Source organism: Balearica regulorum, chromosome 1 (genome assembly GCF_011004875.1).
Source record: "Balearica regulorum gibbericeps isolate bBalReg1 chromosome 1, bBalReg1.pri, whole genome shotgun sequence".
Lineage (NCBI taxonomy): Eukaryota > Metazoa > Chordata > Aves > Gruiformes > Gruidae > Balearica > Balearica regulorum.
Genome location: NC_046184.1, coordinates 214251440 through 214272517, shown reverse-complemented (window position 1 = coordinate 214272517; position 21078 = coordinate 214251440). Strand labels below are relative to the sequence as shown.

General features: G+C 39.9%; 1 protein-coding gene across 7 annotated transcripts in view; it reads right to left on the bottom strand.

Annotated features, from left to right (window-relative positions):
* Positions 1 to 21078, bottom strand: part of TENM4 (teneurin transmembrane protein 4) — a 610330-nt gene that overhangs the window by 162405 nt on the left and 426847 nt on the right. For all 7 annotated transcript variants that reach the window (XM_075742510.1, XM_075742514.1, XM_075742513.1 and 4 more), the window contains 2 exons: positions 19309 to 19523; positions 13539 to 13749 (listed from right to left, as the gene is read on the bottom strand). In XM_075742510.1, the coding sequence (XP_075598625.1) occupies positions 13539 to 13749; positions 19309 to 19523 (426 nt within the window). The remainder of the gene's footprint in view (positions 1 to 13538; positions 13750 to 19308; positions 19524 to 21078) is intronic.

Sequence of the window (21078 nt, the reverse complement as noted above, 5' to 3'; positions counted from 1 at the left end):
GAAGGAGATAGATGTATGTTCTCTGTTTTCAGTCTGACTCCCACAGCTTTCTCTTGACTTCCAAACCTCTGAAGTGATCTGATTGACACCAGCTGGTAAGGGTAAAGATTATTAATTGGAGGGTCAGCCAATGGAGGATGCGTGATGCTTTCATATGGTTTTGCTATCATGTCCAAAGAGAACATTGAAAATGCAGCTCCCATGCCACTTTCTAACAACCAAGGGCAGCAGGAGTCAGCTTCCTGAAAGCAAATCACTCACGCTGGGAACAGGCCTGAAAAGCTTAAGGTGGTGCAGCTTCAAATGGGGATTGAAGAAGCTTGTGTATGGAAGTAATTGTCCCACCAGCCTCAAAATCTAATTAGCAACTCAAAACCCAAGCCATTTCCTGAATACATATTGTAAACATCCAGCGCTCCTCAGAGAGAAGGAGTAAATGACATAACGAGGCACACGGTCTTCAGATTCACACTGTCTCATTTTGGAAAGCGGTACGGAAATGCCTTGTCCGAGGCACCAAGTATTCCCTACCCTCGTCCAGCCACCTCCCTCAGGAAAAGGAGGATGTACAAAAGTTCATAAAAATGAGAGATAGAAAACATTCATTAAGTGTGAAAGCCTAGACTTCTCCAAGAGCAAAACTCTTCTTCTGAAGCACTCTTTAAGGTCCTTCCCACTCAAGAGCTTTAATTATCAAAGCACAGAAAGAAACAGATCATAGTATGGAGCAAACCAGCTTTATTTCAAGCACCACGTGGACTTGCAGCTGCTGAGGATACTTTGGGATTTTTGCCATTTGTCTCAGGGGACTTTTTTCAGTACAAGCAATCTCACAGCTGGTACACTTTGAGGCAAACTTGGCCAAAACCTTTATCTCATTGCTTGTTTTCCCACTGCAATCACTCCTTATCCTGAGAGAAGCTATAAACTGGCATGATCCTGTCCATACCCATAAGACAACTTCATACTACACCATCTTACATTTGAGGATATCCCTAACTTCAGTAGGAAATGGCTAATTGTTACCATTCTAATTTTTTTTAGGCTGGTAATCTGAGGCATAGACAAATACATCATTTGCTTCGTAGCATAAACTGACTCATAGGACAGCGACAAAGCTCCCAGGCTAATGGTCTGCTCAGGGGACCACTTTGCTGCTGACAAAAAGCCCCTTGAAAGCCAAGTCTACTGTGGTGAGCTCTATAAAGATCTGTCAGCCTGGTTTACAATTTCCTACATGAATTACCTTTACCCAGATGAAATACAATAAACATATTAAGGAGGCAGACAAATTGTTAGACTCTTGATTGACTTCTCTTTTATATACTCACCATGTTTGTTGGTCAGCGGTATAGCTACTTTAACAGTATTTCCGCCTTATTTATTTACTATGCAACATTCAACTTAATAGCTTGTTTCTATATCTTTGGGCCAGAGGCCAAGGCAGATGTTTGCCTGACACCAAATCCTATTAAAGGCGGCAGTAACACAATTGTGTGTTAAAGATAAATATTTTATAGCCTACACTTGCCACCAAGCATCATCATTCCCTAGGCATTTAGAAGATATTGGCAAAGAAAAAATAGTTATCCAGCCAGCAATTGAAGGCAGTAGCTTTGCTGGGAGTTAATAAGTACCAGGACTGCTTTCTAAGAACTGATTAAATGCCATTCAGTGTAGTGTGGTTGTATGAATTCAAATGTAACTATTTCATTCGATAACCTCAAAGTTGTTCTGGAACTGGCAGTGTTTGGTGTCAGAAATGTGTAGGAATAGCGTTACAGTAGAAGAATTATACTTTAATGAATGCTAATCTCAGTTTCTGGAATGAAGGTTCAAAGAAAATGAAACTTGTTTTACCACTAAGAATATTAAACACTAGAAGCGAGAGCAAAGAAAAAGGGTTTTTTAGATATCCTCCCTGTTTGGCCTCTTCAGCTAGTGGTCTACCCCACTGCTACACAAGAAATGACCTCAAAATTTTTTACTCTGTGCTAGTGAGAAGATATATTGAGGTGCTGAACCTGAAGTAAATTGCTACATCTACCAATCTACCAACCCAGGGAGACACAGCATATATACTGATTGGTGTAATAAAATGTTCTACCCTTCCCTTATAAACATCAACCCTCTGTATACACAGATGCATTAATTTAAAAAAAAAAAAAAGTAAGTAAATAAAAAAAAATATCTAGAGGTAAAACAAATACTTAGAGGAGAATTGTTCACTGTATCAAATAAATACATACATTTATTGTCACACAGAAACAGATTGTTCCTGCTTGTCCACTGGCCTATTCTCTGCCTAGTCATGTTCCCCTGACTAAAGATGCTTTGCTGGGAAGAAGGGAGCACACATGGAACAGGGCATGGTTCATATCTAACTTTGAAATCCTCTCTGTGAGCCACATCAATGCAAAAAGGCCACGAGGATTGCACAGCATCCCTCTCGCCCTACAATGAATTACATCCCATGGGAGAGTCAAGGGACACCACATTATTTCACCTTATTCTCTGCTGCTGCACCAGAGCAACCTTAGCAAGCCACATACTCCTTCTCCGAGACCTGCTGGTCCAGGATAAAGCTGTCACCTACAAGCTCATTGCAATAACATCTCTCTTTCACAAAACTGCTCCCTGTCACTGCCCCTACTGCATTAGCAATAATTTTCATAGGAAGTCAGGCAGTATAAAATGAAAGGCAAAGAAGATTCTGAAGCTCTGTGAAGACTTTAATTTACTTCCCAGTTGCAGAGCTTGCAGTCTTGTTTATTTTTCAAAGAAGTGATGCTACTCGATTGAATTTCACTGCAGGATAGGTTGGATTCTAAGCCTAGAGAACTGTCACCTACCTGCCCTTGTAATTGTGATAACAATGCCAAGGGAGACGTGGAGGTGAGAGGGGATAAACCAGGTTTCAGATATCTTGAAACATCAGATTTGACATTATGAGCCAAGAAAAAGAAAGGGGGGGAAAAATGCCCTGGAAACAAAGGAAACGTGGACATGCTGGGTCTGGTATTCTCTTGCTCCTCCTCTTCCTTCCCTACCTGAAGTCTGAAAGGACTGGTTCCTTCTTATGCTACATCCTCACCTGCTGAGATTTCGATTTTGCTGCTTCATTTGTGTTTTATAAGGGTTTTACATTTCTAGCTCAAGTAATCCACACCTGGCAGCCAGAGATGTGAAGGTCTTGACAGCATCATGGAAACCCAGTCATTATTTCTGAGTGCTCTTTCACAGTTTCCTCTTCTGCAGGGCACCTAGTGTGATGCTGATACTGCTAATGCCACTTGATGTTGTGCCAGATTTTGATTTTTTCTTTCTTTTTCTGAAGGCTGGGAGGTCTGTTTTAATTAAAGATCCATGCATATAACCCCATTTTGCTCTCACATCCCAGTGGAACTCTAACCTTCACATGCAAGTATAAGGATGCTAAATTAGGAAAAGGGTAACAGGCAGGCAGTCCTTCAAACAACTCCTTAAATCGCTCCTGATTCTGGAAAGTCAGAGTGAAGTACAGTAATCACAGGTATCCAACTGCATGTTATTATTCCCCCACTCTTTTTCTGCAAGAACTCTTTTTAGAAAAAAGCCATCTGCAACGGCAGATACCCCACATCTCCATCAGTGTACTGACAGCAAATACCTGCTCCAGCCAGCAGTGACTCTGGAGGCTGGATCGTTTTAAAAGGGGATGGTGAAGCACAAGAGGTTTGGCGTTCAGGATCAGTTTGAGTTGCTTACTGAAACCATCAAGAGTCGCTGAGTTTGCCAAATTTGACGGTATATCACGTGAGCACATTTTCCCTTGAGATGTCTGTACTTTTGCTTCTTGGTCTGGCTTGAGATATCTATCCAGGTACTCGAATGGCTCTCATCACAATAATGTCAGTCTTTCTCACACTATTTCAAGCACATTTGACCCCAGGCCCAGCTGGAAATACTACAAAACCAGCGTTTTTGTGCACTGGGTTTGAACTTCTGTTCTACAGAAACAGGGACCAAGTGGGAATAGTTTGGGGAGTAAATAAAGAATAAGCCCGACCACTTCAGAAGCCCATGCCACATTTGGTCTGAATTTGGTTTGCCCTTTGAGAGCAAGCTTTATCGCACTGATTCATTCCTTTCTCTTACTGCTTCCTTTTTAAGAAGAAATCTTTCCAGTGCAGAATGCCTTACAATCTAAAGCTATCAGATGGTTGAAAGCATAAGGTGTAATGGGAATTCAAAAGCACTTGGGCACTGGTCTATGTATACTACCACTTAAGTTAATGGTAAAATCTCTTTTGACTTCACCAACTTTTAGAAAATCCTGCTAATGTGTTTCTGCTGTTCATAGGGATGGATATACAGGGAACGCTGTTTTCTTCCCAGAGAACGTGAGCAATGCTAAAAGCATAAAGGGTCTACGAAATAGTTCTTAAGGAATTGTACATTGACCATCTGAAAAAACCCTCTGTTCTAAATTACTTGAAATGTGATCATAGGTTAGAAGTTAGCTGGGGAAAAAAAAAAACAAAAACAGTGAATGATTTTAAACAAAAAGTAGCTGTTAGGCTGAAGCCTTCTTCTTCCTTCTACAATGCAGCTTTTAAGCACAATAACACTTTTATCCCATACTTGTAACATACACATGACAAAGCTGTGGAGATCTAGAAGAACACCTTGCAAACATTTCTTTTCGTCCTAGATTTCCTTTTTTGCAGCTGGAATATTTTTAAACCTGAATTTTGCTCCACTAAATGAAACTCTCATATCCCCAATTTGCCCAAGGGATTGCAAAGATTTTTTTTTTTTGTTCTTTCCTACTCTCATAAATTGTTACAAACCAATACAGGAAACAACAATTATTCAGCCTTCAGGGTTCAACTTCTGGAGCTGCACTAGCAAGTGAAAAGTTACTTCATGTTGTGAACATTACGATTTCTGCTCTTGTAGCTCAGGGCAAGGCTAAAGCTGGCCTTGAGTTTCATTTTAAATGATGCTGTAAGTTGGTGTATTCTAGGGGAAAAAAAGCAAATCATTCTTGCATACATACATACACAGAGAGGACCTCAAATGTGATCTCGTTTGGTCAAACAAATGCCATGAAACCTTGGCAATGTTCAAATTTTGGGTGCATTAAAGTTTAAGTTTCATTTTACATAAATTCTTTAGCAAATACATCTTGCCTGACAAATAAGGATGTACCAGCTGGCATGACTGATGTCAGAGGTTCACTTAGGTCGGTGCTGGTGCTACAGACATGCTCTCACGTATGATGCCTGGTCTCCAGTCACTGCTACAGAAGGGCTTGAGTCTCCTCAAGGTTTTGTGTCAGATCTGCTCCCCTGCAGAGATGCCCTCCGTTCCCCGGCACATCGTGGGTGCCGCTCGATGTCTGTGTTCAGGCAACTGCATTGAGCTGTCAGTGGTCTTTGATCAGGGCCAGAGAAGAAGCAGAACTCATGGCTCTGTTTCCACCTCCAGCGGACTCGCTGGACAAATTTGGTCAAATCGTGTTTCTTCTCTGAGCCTCCAGCAAACCAGCTAGAAATCAGTTTAACATAATTTATGTAATTATTTCTGAGACTGTTGTAGCATTTAGATAAAGAAAGCAGTCACACATCTAATACACAGACCAATTGTTATCATTTAAAAAATCAACATATGCCAGGAGGTACCATGCAGACTATGTCCTTCTCTTCCCCCTCAGCCCCCCTGCAAAGAGAGAGACGCTGCTCCGGTATCTCCCGAGGTGCCAATGCTGTTGACTTCTGCTCTCATTTGTGGTCTTGCATGCAAGTACATACACTTTAATACAGCCTTTGGAAAATGAAATCTTTGAAAAGTCTGTTGTTCTAGTACTGAAAGGGCTCTCTTTTGTTTGCCAAAGTGGACGAGTAACTCCCACAACCTTATTTCTGTGCTTTAGCAGGGGAGCATTCATGGAAAGAAGTCTGCACAGAGCTGTTCTAGCAGCTCGGTAATACGACACAGGAATAAAACAAGCTGTGCTTACATTAGCCTGCAGTCTGGGGTGCATGGAAAGAGCTATATACAAAAGTGTAAAAACGAAAACCATATGCACTGTTTTACACATTTCTCCAGAAACCCTCAGATAGCACTATATGCCGTGTTATTAAGGCAGAATTCTGCTGTTCTGAAAAAAGCGAACTAAAAAAAATTATAAAAATGAGACAGAAATAACAGAAAGAAAAAGGCTTTAACTTCAGTATTAAATAAACCTTTTCTTGACCCTAAAACTAAAGTAATTACCCCAATCAATAAACCTTTTGTACAAGCTCTGTCAGATCAAGAGAACTTGCCTGCCTGCAAACAGCACACTGACAAGCAAGTTCAAGGCTACCAGCCCATGTAAGTACAGATGTAGGCAAAGCTTTTCAAAAAGACAAATCTACCTTCGTTTTTCTTCCACATTAAATCATGATCAAAACCAGACAAAATCTGGATCATTAAAGACATTCATACGTCTAACGTCTATTGAGATGAATACTTACTAGCATCCAAGCGGTCTTTACAAACATGGCTTAATTTCTTTTGTACAATAATATAAATGAAAATATGTGTCTGCTTGTCTATACTTCCCACCCAAATCATCACTTGTAATCATAAGATCTATTGAAAGAGGAGTGTACAAATAAAAATCAAACTAAAAATCAAGAAAAAGCTCAAGTGTAACGTTAAATAAATTATTCCATCTCTGCTTTAAAGCTAAGCTGGCTTTACACATTGTAATTTTCTACTGCTAGCTTTTACTCACAGAGCATCAATGAAGAGATACACTCTATACGGAAAGAGCAGCTGCGGAAGTTTTTACAGCCAAGCATCTGACCTTTACAGGCTTCTTATTATTTAATTATCTTTGAGATGTGTCCCTAATTTCGCCTTTATTAGAGATGCCTTACATCTTCAAAAGAAAAATCCTGAAATAATAATTTTGCCTGCCATTATGGCTTGGGAAGCAGGGTTATTATGTAAGAATTGTTTCAGACACTTGCAGGGAGAAAAAAGGTCATCACAAATAACATCTAGATTTGAAACAATTGGTCTGACTTCAGGTTTCTTGGAAGTGTTGCAGCTCTAGCAGAAGCAGGCAGAAAGCTGCAGGTAAGGTTTAGGGAACAATGTGCCATAGGATCATGTACCAACATTACTGACTGAAGCTGAAGGGGGTTTAAGAACCGGGAGCAATGCTTGATCTGTTAGATGTCTGAAAAGGCAGACAGGGAGATAGACTCTAACACTGGGACATGCTCATCCCCTTGGTTCACTTCACTGGGAAATGAGATTGCTCATGAATTTTGAGGAAAAAGGTGAAAAGATTAAGAAGGGACTGCTAAAGCTATTGTTGACTCCTAGGAGCTGAAGTTTTAAGCTGTATCACTGTCCATCTAAAAACATCATAGGTGTCTTACCAAGAAAAGCAAACAAAAAACCTCTACAGTGGGGTCACAGCGTTGGTGGATAAGGGAACAGCAACTGATGTCATCTACCTGCACTTGTGCAAAGCATTTGACACTGTCCTGCTCAACATCCTTGTCTCTAAACTGGAGAGACATGGATTTGATGGATGGACCACTTGGTGGATAAGGAATTGGCTGGATGGTCGCACTCAAAGAGTTGTGGTCAAGGGCAGGATATCCACATGTAGACCAGTGATGAGTGGAGTTCCTCAGGGATCAGTACTGGGACCGGCGCCGTTCAACATCTTCGTCAGCAACATGGACAGTGGGATCGAGTGCACCCTCAGCAAGCTTGCCGATGACACCAAGCTGTGTGGTGGGGTCAACACGCTGGAGGGAAGGGATGCCATCCAGGGGGACCTTGACAGCCTTGAGAGGTGGGACTGTGTGAACTGCATGAAGTTCAACAAGGCCAAGGGCAAGGTCCTGCACATGGATCAGGGCAATCCCAAGCACAACTACAGACTGGGCGGAGAATGGATGGAGAACAGCCCTGAGGAGAAGGACTTGGGAATGTTGGTGGGCGAGAAGCTCAACGTGAGCTGGCAATGTGTGCTTGTGGCCCAGAAACTAATGAACTTATTCAATTATCACCGAAGGACCTTATGTCCTCTGGCCAGCTGGATGTTTAGTGGAAGACACCTTGCAGTGACGCAGCATAACCTGAACCTACTCTGTGAATAAGTGTAAGTTTTCAATCCAGCAGACATCTCAACCTAACATCATTCATGAGAACAAATTCACAAGGGAAAAAAAAACCCTAACACTGCCTGGCAGGGACTCAAAAATGCCCTTTTTGCTTCATACCTGAATGAAGTGACTGTATCTTTTCTAAATACTACCTGACTGAGACCTACAAGCTTTACCATACTCAGAGAACCTGGGTAAGAGCTAAATGCAGGAAACAAAGCATCAAAAAAGAGGTGGCAGCAACAAGAAGTTAATCAAAAAAGGCACTGACCATCTGACAGAGTGTCTGTCAAGCAAGGGCTTGTAATGGGACACAGAGAGCTGGAGGCAAAAAACTATTTGCAGAGCATGCAAAGCTCTGCTGTTATTTTGCAGGAGAGAGATCAATAACATCAAAAGCAAAGTTGTGATTTTCCTCCCTGCCATGGTTCTCATATGCTGCTATATATCTTCTTCTGTGGAGAGCAAGCATAAGAGGAGTTGTGAGTCTGGGAAGGAACAGGCTACTAATTAATTATCTGTAGAGGGTTACCACAAGGTGGAAGCGCTCAGAAGTCCCTCTGTGAAACAGGGGAAGGACTAAGATGACCATACTCATACGCAGTAGGGGAGAACAACACTTGTAGTAACTGAGCACTTCCATGGAGCAGCTGGAGTCCCATTAACAGTTAAAGGGTCCTGATTCAGCAAAGTACTTGCCAAAATTTCAGCCTCTTTTGCTGGATATAGCCTAAGGAGAAGTTCAGAAAAGGGTAGCTGGGATATTAAAACCACTTTTCCTTATTCAGAGTCCTGAAGATCTTATCGTACATGGGGGAGTTTTAAGTCAAGTAACTCAGGCATTAAGGACCTAAAAGAAAGTGTAAGCCAGAACAGATCACACCCCATGTTAGCCTGCACAGTCTCTTGACTCCTCAATATTTATATGAAACCAATTTAGACTTCTCCAGACATTAGCAAAGCAAGTGTAGATAACATGAATGGCTTTGAGACTGTAAGTGGATCACACTTATGCATCCCCTCTGAATTAGAAGTTGAGTTTAAGTTAGCCTACACACGGGCAGCAAAAGTAAGGGAAGCAAATCTGAGCTACTCGGGCTCTTCCTTTTCCCTTTGCTAAGACCAAGCTAAACACAAAAGCATTTTCACCCAGAGCTAAGGAAGAGTCGTTATTGTCACCTCTCACACAAGGAGGGTTCCCAGTCCCACGCTTGCCTCTGTGCCCTGTAATTTCTTCTCTCCTCTCTAAGCTCAGTCCTACTGCGAAGTGCTCCTCCGCTGGCATCCTTTCCATGTGTGAACTGATGTCCTAGGGACGGTATGGGGGTGGGTTATATTTTAGGCTATTGCAGGAAGGGAGCTTGCCTTTTGATGTATATTGCAATGTGCTGTATGTGCCGGCAGCCCCTTATAAAGAACACCCTCAGCTCGCTTTGCACTTTGATGGAGGAAAGTACTTACGGTAGTTTATGGGTAGTGGAGGGGGCAGGAGGAACAAGGGTCCTTTTCTTGAACTTAAGCCTTGTCTCTTGCAGAAGATAAAAGCGAGATAAACCTTGCATCCTATCACGGGTGTTCTACATGTGTTTCCTATTACTTGTTGGGTGCCATGCTGGTAAACAGAGATGCTCTGCTCTCACAGACAGCTGGTTTTGCTTTTCCTTTTGATTTCTCAGTGGCCCTGCACAGCCAAGCTTGCCTGAGCTCAGCAGTAACAGCTGCTGGAAGACACTTTCTCTCTGACTCCATCGATGCTGTTTTCAGGCTCTCAGATGTTTCTTGCTTCTCCTGAGCCGATTTTTGGCCAACATCTCTGTCTCAGATGTGCTGATTCCAGCTGATTCCTCAGCCTACTATTTTGCTCCACTTACACAAGATTGCTCTGAATAAATCACCGCTATCAGGCAGAGGTGAATGCACAAGGCGCTTTTCAGAGAAGCGTTTCTATTAGAAATTTCAGAAAGTGCCGCCAATGTCATTTACAAAAAGGTTAATTTATTATTGAGAGACCTTGATTGTCCGTTCCTTTATAATGTCTTGCATTGTAATTCAGAGGAATGGGATATAAAAATGCTATTAAAAGATGAAAACTTTCCCAGAATAATCTTTTTTTTTCCTCTCCACCTGAATTGCCTGTATTATGCAGAAGCGTAAGCTCTGACAGGCATTACGATGCCGTACTCTCCCCAGGTTTACGTGCAGTGGCATGTAACAGGCACGCATTTTGATACCACCTACCTTTTTAGTGATGATAGTTCCACATCCTCTCAGAAAACAGGCTAAACTGCCATCTCCTGCCCTCAAAATCAGTGCTAATGTTCCTGAGTGGATTCAGTTACAGCTATATCAGATTCCAAAACTGTATGATGCACAGCCTCACAATTTATGAAATTAACTGTGTGTTATCAAACTGCAAATACAGATGCTTTTTTCCATTTTTCTCCAGTTTTCTCTAGAATAATGGAGGCCAAATCATTCCAGACAAGCACTGGACAGTAATTGCAGTTTATATTGTCATATAGAGCCTGCAATGATTTTACTGACTCTGAAAAATTCAGTCTGTTGGAACATAGCAGATATACTTGGAAAATCAGCACGCTTTCCACTCAACATTTTTATTGCTGAAGTAAAAGCTATGGTCCTTTACTCAGGTGAGTCCTTACTCACAGGGGAGGTTTGCCTGAGGAATGACTGCACAGTTTGGCTTTATGAACTTATCATTATGATCACCATTATCAATTTTGTGCTTTCTACTATTATGCCTGATTATTAATTAATGCTTAATGCATTTTCCCAGCAGTTCTATCAGCCTCGCAGCATCTCTGGGGAAATGTCACTCTCCTCAGTTTTACATGGTGAGCAGCTGAAGCATGAGCCTGGGCTGGGTCAGAATTAGCACATCAATCAGAATTCAGGAGTTCCGAGCTGCTGGTCCTCTTCTCAGATCACCAGATCCTACTTCTTCCTTCATCACAGCTATACCTTTCAAACACACTCTCACTGTAAACCCTATGTCAGTGCAATAATAAAGGGAGATTTTTCTACGTGCTCCGGTCACAGAAATCAAATTAAATGGCAGCTTGCCTCTGACAGTCAACACAACTCCTCTGCAGGTTCTTCACCCCACACAGAAAGATCTGAGGCTCCCATCAGGTGTGACTCGATTTATTTGTTTGGCACTGCAATTTTACACCCTAGTTCATAAACACTGTGTCAGGTTGCTGTATCCTCTTTACTCTGGCACTGACAAAAATTATAACACTACAGTATTATGGTATTTATAGACTTAAAATGTAGCAACCATGTCTTGCCAGACCTCATGAATACACTAGAGAGGTTCTGAAGCATTACAGTACATTTACACAAAACACCTGCCTTGATTTTTTTTAAACAAGAAGTTGTCGAAATCTAGTCTAGAGAAGAAAGGTTCCAACTTGTTAAGGTTATTACATTTTTTTATGGCACGTATAAAAATGCTGCACTTCTCTGGCCACATTCTAGCCAAGAAGCCACCTCCTCCCATCTAAAATTTTTACTTATTTCAAGTGAGTTTCAAAGTGCAGAGCTTGTACCTAAACAGTTTTTCCTGTACACTGTAGCTTTGTGTTGCTATACAGCTGCCAGTGGGCAAAATGATTCCCACATACAGGGCAAAGCTCTTTCTTGTGGTACAGCAAAAGAAAACTTCCTTGTACTGAAAGACAGAATGATTCGAGGTAAGCAGGGAGGATATACTGTGAACCGTTCTACTTATCACATGGTCATGAAGGTATAGTATAAACAAAAAAAATAGGATTGCCTTAAAGACAGTCTGACATGCTTCTCACCTGTACCACTCCCCTCCTGTTCAAAGAAAAATTCAGAACGGTTTGGCTTTTTGTTTTTTTCCCCCCTTATGACAGTGCAGTGAGGCAAAGAGAAAAGTCTGGCTAGAATACTTAGCAGCACTGTGAAAACGAGAACAACTAGTGACTGTGCTTTAAAAGTGTTTTCTGCTGTGAGAGCCTTACTGATTTTCCTGTGATGAAGAAATTCTTAGACAAGGAAAAAGAAGTCACTCAGAAGATTACCTGGAGCTTCTTCTGGGCAGAAGGTGGTCGGTGTAAGTAAAAACTCAAATTGCTAAAGCAAACTAAATGAAAGTAAATCCGCATTCCATAGAGCAGGACTTCAATTTCAGAAGCTAACACGCAACTATTTCTAGCGTTGCTTAACTGTGAACAGGATTGAACATGTGCATTTACAGCTTCTAAATTTAACAGAGTATTAAGGAGTGTTTCTACTTCTGCATTAGATAAACTTTAGCGCTAAAATGGAATATTGGGATCTTAATGACTTTGCTTTAATAAGACCTAAACTTTTAATTAACCTGCCAAGACAAATTACAGCCCATAGCTCTTAGGTAACTATTGCAGACAGCTGAGACTCAACGCCAATGCCTCTTCTGGGAGAGGGATTAATGGCAGCTTTGGAATGAGTCTGCTTTTTTCAGCAAAGAAAAAAAGTCCATTAAACAATCACTGTGGCTCAAAGAAAGCTGAGTGCTAGCTTTATGGAGCAATCTTTAAATTACAACCAAATTAATTTGGGTATATGAGCAGTTTCAGGAGGTCAGTCTAATTTAAAATTAAATATTATTGAATCAGAAACAGATTCTGATATCTACAGGGTGGAAGAAGAACACCCAGTGTGCTAGGCTGTCAGGCAGCCCAGAGGCAGCATCCTTTTCTCCTTGGACAGCAACAAATCGGTGCCTTTGCGCTGAACTGGCAGGGCACTTTACTGCCAGAGAAACTGAGATCTGTTTAGTTAATTCGTTCTTAAGGAATCTCAGCTTCTTTCTGTTAGCAAGGAGAAACAAAGATTCGTGTTATTGTGGGTCCTACTATCAAGCCTTGTAGTGCTCTTTATTGGAATTTTAACCCCAGTACTCTGCCTGAACTCCAGCTTGAGTAATTTTGATGGTGCTCAAAGTCAGGACTGTGTGTCACACGAAAATGTTGCATGGTGCTGCTGTGTGCTCTTTAATCATTCCTATACCTCTACTCCAGAAAGAGAAAAAACCCAACCAACCAACCAACCAACCAACCAACCTAAATAAAAAGAAGATTAAAGGAAGAAAACGAAGCAGGGAATTTCAAGCTTGTAATCCATCTTTGGCACTGGGTAGAATCTCGTTACGGATATAGTTACTTAAAAGACCTACAAAATGCTTATGAGATATTTAGGGCCTAAGAGTATTCAGCCTGTTGCTAAACACATCCCCTACAAGCATCCTCTCTGAAACCACACAAAGCTACCATGCAATTTGAGTATGTGCGTTAATACCTGGCCTCGAGGCATATTTAGGAGTGTAGGAATAATACAGGAAATCCTTACCAATAGCAGTAGTAAGAAAAGAAACCACTTCCGATTCCTTGCCATCATTGTAGAAGGCTAAATGCCATATTCCTGAATCTAAATACTGGATAAATCCTGTCTCATGGCTGGACAAGGGCACAAAAGCTCTGTGCTGCCGCTGAGGTCCTTCTAAGCTTCTCTCCTCCTGCGTCAGTAGACGTCTTCCATCAAGGAGCTCGACAAAGTCAAACTGAAACATAAAAAAAGAGTGATGTTTGTGTTTATTTCAGGTTTCCTCTAGCTTAAGTCTCTTGCTTGGGGTCTGTCTTATGAGGGAGACATACTTCGCATTGAGTATTAGAAACGTGCATCTACAGAAGTATCATAAACAGGATTTTCTCTGGTAAATCAAGTACATTCCTGGACTACCTGCAAATAACCATTTTGGAAATAGCTAGTATATGAATGTATTTTCCTGTAATTACATGAATCAAGAAATCATCTTTATTTAGAATGTGATTTGGGGCATACTGACCCTACTGATGTGTTCTCATTCTGTAGAAACACAGGCAGGGAAACACGAGGTCCAGGGACCGTGCCGAAATGGCACTGTACGTATGATGTAAGAACCTTATTTGTTAGTTTCTTTGTGTCTTGGCTAATAAAGGAAAATAGATAGCAAAATGTATCTGGCCTAACTGGGTTGTTTGCCAGAATTGCTATGGGTCACCAAGAAAAAGGTAAGAGGTATTTGTAGGGAAATTCTGGTAGAGGTTTTGCAGAAGTATTTTCCTTAGCCAGCAAGGGTTTTATCTTAAAGCAATAGCAAAAGTGGTTAAAAGATCATAGAAGATGAAGATGGAAAAGAGGAAAAAGTAATATGTAAAAGTCTCATTTAAAGGGTAGCTTTTGGAAATTTTCCTCAAAAGGACATACTTATTTTTTGCCAGGGTAACTTCAGCTGAATAACTGCTTTGATTTTGCTACTAGTATTGCAACTACCTTTAGTTCCCAATTCAAATAACTTTCTACTGACTTTCTGCAATAATTGTATTCTGTCTGGTAATATATTAATAGGACGAGTCAGATACAAGCCTAGCCGACATCACTAATGTTAAGTGAACCTTATCTAATCTGACTTTTAGCATGTGTTTAGGTGAACGGGACATCTTGTGAGCAGAACCCCGCAGCTGAGGCACAGCGTAGTTTTTCTATTCCTTGACTTCACTTGGTTTCGCCTCTCTCATCCAGTTGGTCAAATAAGCTTTTAGTTTTTGGCAGGAAGGAGGAAGACAGGCAGAAAGAAACACCACCACTTATTTTGGTACTAGTAAATGTTGCTGCACTGAATGGCTGCTGAGTGTTGGCTGAGTGTGGCAACAATATTTAGGCTTTTGATTCATTATCCCTTTTGACTTTACTGTAGCAAAATTTGGTGCTTCTGTTATATTATTAAGTTGTCTGGTATGGTCTTCAACGTCAAGCAAGGTAAGGACTTTTGATGACATTGATCTTAAAGGTCTTTTCCAACCAAAATGATTCTACAATTCTATGACATGTTCTTTCCTCTGCACTCATTGCTAAGAAAAAAAAAATTAAAAGTGTTTCTTTCCAACAACATTTTGAGAAATAGCTATATATGACATAGCTTACACATGAAATGACCAAATTTGTCCCTAGAGTATTTTTATTACGGTATTCTAAAACATTTATTTACATGAAATAACGTTTTGAGCCTTGCTTTAATTTTTTGCTGTATTTCAGTATATAGATCTCTCAAATTTGGTGCTGAAGTGTCTTTCAAGAACATAAAAGCTGGCACACCTTCAAAAGGCATTCCTTTTGGGTGTCTACCCAAGTTAGCTTTGTCAGAGACAGAGTCTCTATTTTCAAAAAAAATATCATGTAAATAGAAATTATACAATATACAACATAAAAATACAAAATCTTAAACAACAATTAAAAATGTAAGTTTCTATTTAAAAAAAAATAAATCATGATTTAGTGATTTTAAGTTTAGGAGGATACCAGTGAGAGGTTTGAATGGCACTTCGTGAGCCAGATATTTGTAGCCACCTCGAGGATGAGGTATCGCCTAGGCTGATTCCTCATCTGGTCTCAGCGTGGCCTCAGTGACACAGCTGAGAAGGGCAGTGACAGAGGACATCGCGGCGCTGTCTGGTTGCTGGAAGTGTCTCAATGGAGTTGAGTTGGACTGAGGAAAACATTGGCCAGGTGTACTGAAGAACTTAAAACCAGTAAGAGAAAAGCCAACATAGTTCCACTTCCATTTTGGAGCATGATGGAACAGACTGACTAGGTTTTTAAACGGTAACTGCAGACACCATAGGTAAAGTTCGTCTCATGAAGTGCTGACATCTCTGTGGCAGCTTGAATTAGTTTTCTAGAACCACAGTATTGCAGTCAAAGAAAGAAATACTTCTAGAATGCAATTTGCCTCATCCTAAAGTTGACATCTAAGAAATGTCCATGGATTGTGCCTTAGGAGCAGCTCTTTCTCGCTACATACTAGATGAGGATGCTTTAAGCTTAGTGAGATTAAAATAATTTCAAGGCATTCAGCTACGGTGAGCTGCTGTTGTTACGGTCCAATCTGGGTTATGCTTACTTGGGGCTTCCTGCCAAAAGTTTATTTTTATAAATATTTGCAAGATGCTGCTGTGGATGTTGATGACTTTGCAAAGTTACTAGTTACTAGTTGTATATATTAATTGTACCACAAATGGATCGTGCTTTATTGCATTTTAATACATTCAGAAATTTTTAATATGCAAGTAGAGTTATTGCAAGCAAGGAAATCGTAGATAAAATACCATGTTAATCAATTCAAATTGTACCAATAGAAAAATGCCTCCCACAAGCTGTGATGGCCAATCCTTAAAATTTATGATTTAACAAAATTTAGCCTAGGTTAAAAAGAGTTTAAAAAATGATTTGATCTAGGAAGATTAAATCTAATAGACCATAATAAAATTATGTAACTTTTATTATGATTTGTTGAGAAGAATGAGAAGAAATGCCTTTAGTTAACAGTAAACTATTTCAGGCTTATTCAGGCTCCATTTCTATGACTACAGAAATCTGGAGCTTGCATTTTCTTCTTACTTATTAGTGTCCATGGTTGTTGGCAACCTTGACTAGAAGACAGATCACCACAGGCAGAGAAAGTTTCCCAAAGAGAATCTGGAATAGTTTATTGTTCTAGCATGGATATATGTGACTTTTAACATTTTACCAAATTCAGGAATATATATGCTAAGGGTCTACAGCCTTGGGATCAATTCAAAGATCCTGAAAGAGAAAAGACTATGTTAAGGCCCATGCTACAGAAGACAGATTATCTAAACAGAAGAAATATCTACTTATCTAACACAGAAGAAAACCTGACGATCAGCCAGAATTTTACTACTGCCAGCAACTAGATAAACTGGGGAAAAAAATTTGACCTTTTATTAAACTCTTCCAGGGGAGATTGTATCACTGCTCTAAGCTTACATTTTGTCAAAGTCTTGTTTATGAAATTCCTTACAAAATTTGGAAATATAAAACTCATTTCGCAGATTTATGGGGTGCAGCAGATACTCTGGATTATGCAAGAGAAAAGATGAGATTTGTGTAATATGTATTAACTATGAGAGATGTGTACAATTCAAACACAGAAAACAGGTTACCTATTTAATGATTCCTCAAGCTATTAAGCTATGGTGAGATTAAATGTTAAGGATTAAACTTCATATCAAAATATACAGAAGGAGAACAATGTTTTAATTGACAGCAAGTTTATAAAATGATAAATCTAGGAAAAGGGATCATTTCAAAAGTAAATTAACTATTAACAAGTAATACATCAATATTGTTTCAGTATCTCCAGTTTCATTAAGTTATTTCTTCAGAACAGGGTGGGTTTTGGGATCTATTTGTGTACCATGACTTTTATTGTTTGAATAAAAATGTCCCTCAAGTCATTTTTTGGTGATGCTTTGGTCCAAATAATGATTGGCAGCTCTCAATCAGTGGCTACACAAAAAGCAGCACTTACAAGGACTCTGAGCAAGTGCATCGCCTCCTCCAGCACGTAATATTGACAAACACATGCCACATCCCACATTTAACATCTCATTGTCAGCTGAGGCTTCAACTGATACACAATCACACTGTTTTAAATGGGAAAGGTCCTAACACTGACAAATCACTCAGAATATCCCAGGAAAAAAATGAGGTTGAAGAAAAAACAGCAGCAATGGTGAAGTCAGTCTGGGCTTCTTAGTTGCTTAAAACATTACTATGGTTGGGTGTAGCGCCCTGCTACGTTTAAAGATTTTGCTTTAAGTTAAATAGACTTGAGGTTTAGGTGTTAAATTTTACATTTCGTTATTTAAACAATTGAAACCATTCATGAAATAACTCCTGTTCCATAACAGAAATTAATAATGATAATAAACAAGAAAAATCAGAGTTAATACAGACTTCTGATCTACTGTTAGTATTATGTAACCATGACTAGAGTTTTCTTTAAATAATACGGGAGTTTTAAGTTTTAAATGTTTGAAATTCCCCATAAAAAGAGACTGATTAAAAATGGGCAATAACAGCACTATTGTGTCACTAAATTTATGTCCTGCTGATCTTATTGAAATATTTTCATTCTGCAGAAAAGCAGGCAGAGAAAGTGTAGATTTATGACACCTCTTTGATATAAATAAGTTGCAGGTGTGCTAATATGTAGAAAATCCCACACTAGCCAGAAAGATTGTAATAAATGTATTTGTTTGTTCAAAAAGAAAATAAAAGCAGGGTATTTCTATAGATCTCAAATAGTTGGTTGCTTACTAGGCTTCTCAATAGTGGAGAGCAGGGGTAAGTTAGAAAATTAATAAAAACCTGGTAATACTTTGATAACTTGCTGAGGCAAGTGGGAGTAAGATGCTTTGCATTGCCAATGAGAGTTACACCCCAATGTATTAATCAATCTGGTTAAGAGCAGCTTAGAAACTGAAATGGAAAGCAGAGAAAATAACGTACAAATTCCTTATTTAAAGGGAAGGTTCTTCAGAGCTTGTCCCAGAAAGTGACTTCTTGACAAGGCTTTTGCCAAGGTGTGTCAAGAAAAGCAACCGCTTTCATTTTAGTCCTACAGAATAATAACTGTATCTTGATTTCTGCTGAAGTAAGCCAGTGGCTTTTTGTAAAAATTTGATTTTGTTTGGTTATACACCAATTACCGCGCTCTGACCAATCTCAGTCTAATCTGACAGTCAACATGCATAATGTGAAGAGTTGGCTCAAGGCATTTCAGCACAGAAGACAAAAGTGAATCGTGCTCCCATGAGGGTGAGCGACTGGGGTCTTGCTGCCCTTACCATGAGAGGAGAAAGGCAGAGGCTGAAAGAGGGACACAGACCTGATACACACAAGACTGTTTAAGAGATGATTCTTTTTGACGTGGGTTGAGCGTGGCTGCTGCTGCAAGGGACACTGGATGGAAAAGGTGGTATGTCACGCTGCCATGAGCAACAAGCTGATACCCTCTGTGACCACCAGCCCACAAAACCCTTCTCCTCCTCTGGCAGCATGCTGCCTTAGGCAACTGCCTGCTTTGCCTCTGCCTGCAGCCCACCAGCTTAATAAGTGTGAATTTTGCAGTTGTCACTTGATCATCTTTCTCCGGATAGATGACCTTTAACACCTTGCAAGGATGCAACAAATTCTTGAAAGGAATAGCTGAAATAAAACAGTAAGCCATACAATTTAAGACAACTATTATTTAATTGAAATGAGGTTCCATTACCTGTGTATGTGATGGTGGGAGGCCTTTTCTGCCATAGATGCCAACCAGAGCAGCCTTTCCTAAAGACACATTGAATTTCAGATGCACTGGATGGTCGATGAACACCTGAGATCTCCAAAAGGTACCAGGAGGGATCTTCTGTGTGGCTCGTCTGCCAACATCAATTTCTCCAGAGTCAATAAAACTGTCGTCTGGAAAGAAACTACTGGGTTTTCCTGCCAAAACACAGGAACAAAAATCTTGGATTAGGCTTACATCCTAAAAGTAATCCAATCATACTGATATCTCTGACATTGATCTCCAGAAACAGTCTATTAGTGTCCTGAGGTCTTCAGAGTACTTTGTCTAGCCAATCCATACGATTATGGGAGGAAAACTGGCAGGGTTATTCCTGGCTTCAGTAACTGTTTTGTTTGAAAACATGAACATGAGAAGAGCAACCTGGAGAAAAATGACCTTTTGTTTAAAGAGTAACATCAGAGAGTGCGTAATTACATTCTGAAGATAAGAATAAATCATCTGATATTATATCCTAAATGAATATAAGTTCACAGATGGAGAAGTCATCATTACATTAGCAAAGAGAAGTGTAGTAATAGTGAGGTAGACGTGTGTCACAGAATGGAATGGTAGTGTGGAGAACAGCAGCATGAACGATGCTTCAGTGGGGAAAGGAAAAGGTTTCTCTATTAAATTAATTCTTGACAGTGGTAACAGCATTTGAAATTTGTTCAACAGTCCAAAAAAAGGACTGAGAAAAATGAAGGAAATCATACCCTGCCCTTGAGTAATAATATCTACTCAGAAAAATGAGAGGTTTTAATTGGGTTTCAATACAATCTCTAAATTCATCCTCTTTCAGAAGACAAGCAAATGGAGGCAGCTGTTTCTTAAAGCGACCACCAGGATGGAGAGCAGGGACCTCGGCATTCCTGGAAAACACATCTGGGAAATTCCAGGTTAGAAATTCGTACACTGACAGTTCTCAAAACTGGTGGCTGCTTCAAAAAATCTGGCCCCAAAGGAAGCCCAGGGAATGAGGGGCAGGATGAAAAATCAAACGCCAGAATATTGCCTTTTCAGCCTTTGCTATAAGCAGTGGCCACAGCTTTATGCAGAGCATAAAGATGATGAAGGCAACTGCTTAGCAAACAGCCTTTATTGAAGGACACTTCTAGTTAAAAAGTATGCAGTAGTGTCACCTGAAAGATTTTGACTTTAGTAAGGAGAGCATCATGTCACCAACAAGGACTAACCATTAATTTTAGAAACTCAAATAAATTTGTTATCTCTGTGCCATTACACCACATTACTCTGTGTTTCACAGATCCGGCGATTCTAAAAAAACGAGAAGGAAACTTTCAGGAACATATAGTCTTTTGTAGGAAAATCACATTGTAAGGTTGTTTTTTTCTTCCAGAACCTACATTTGGGAATTGGAAAAGAAAAATACCTTTTCCCACCCATCATGAATTCAGGTCAAATTTTTCTGTCTCTTTTTTTTTTTTTTTTAAACTTATGTAAAACTTTTTAGCAGAGCTTTGGGTCCAAAGAAGACTAATCCCTGACTTAAAGTTAGCACCTGCTTAAGTACACTGTTGGAGCGGGGCTTGATGGCAAGTTTCATTTCTGTGCTTTCTTCTGGCAGAAGTTTTATGCATACTAGCACAGTCTAGAAAGCAAAGGGTATATATATGTTCATAGAAAAAAAGATATTGGTAATTTTATAAGATTCTCATTTATCTTTGTTCATCGCATTCAAATAAATAC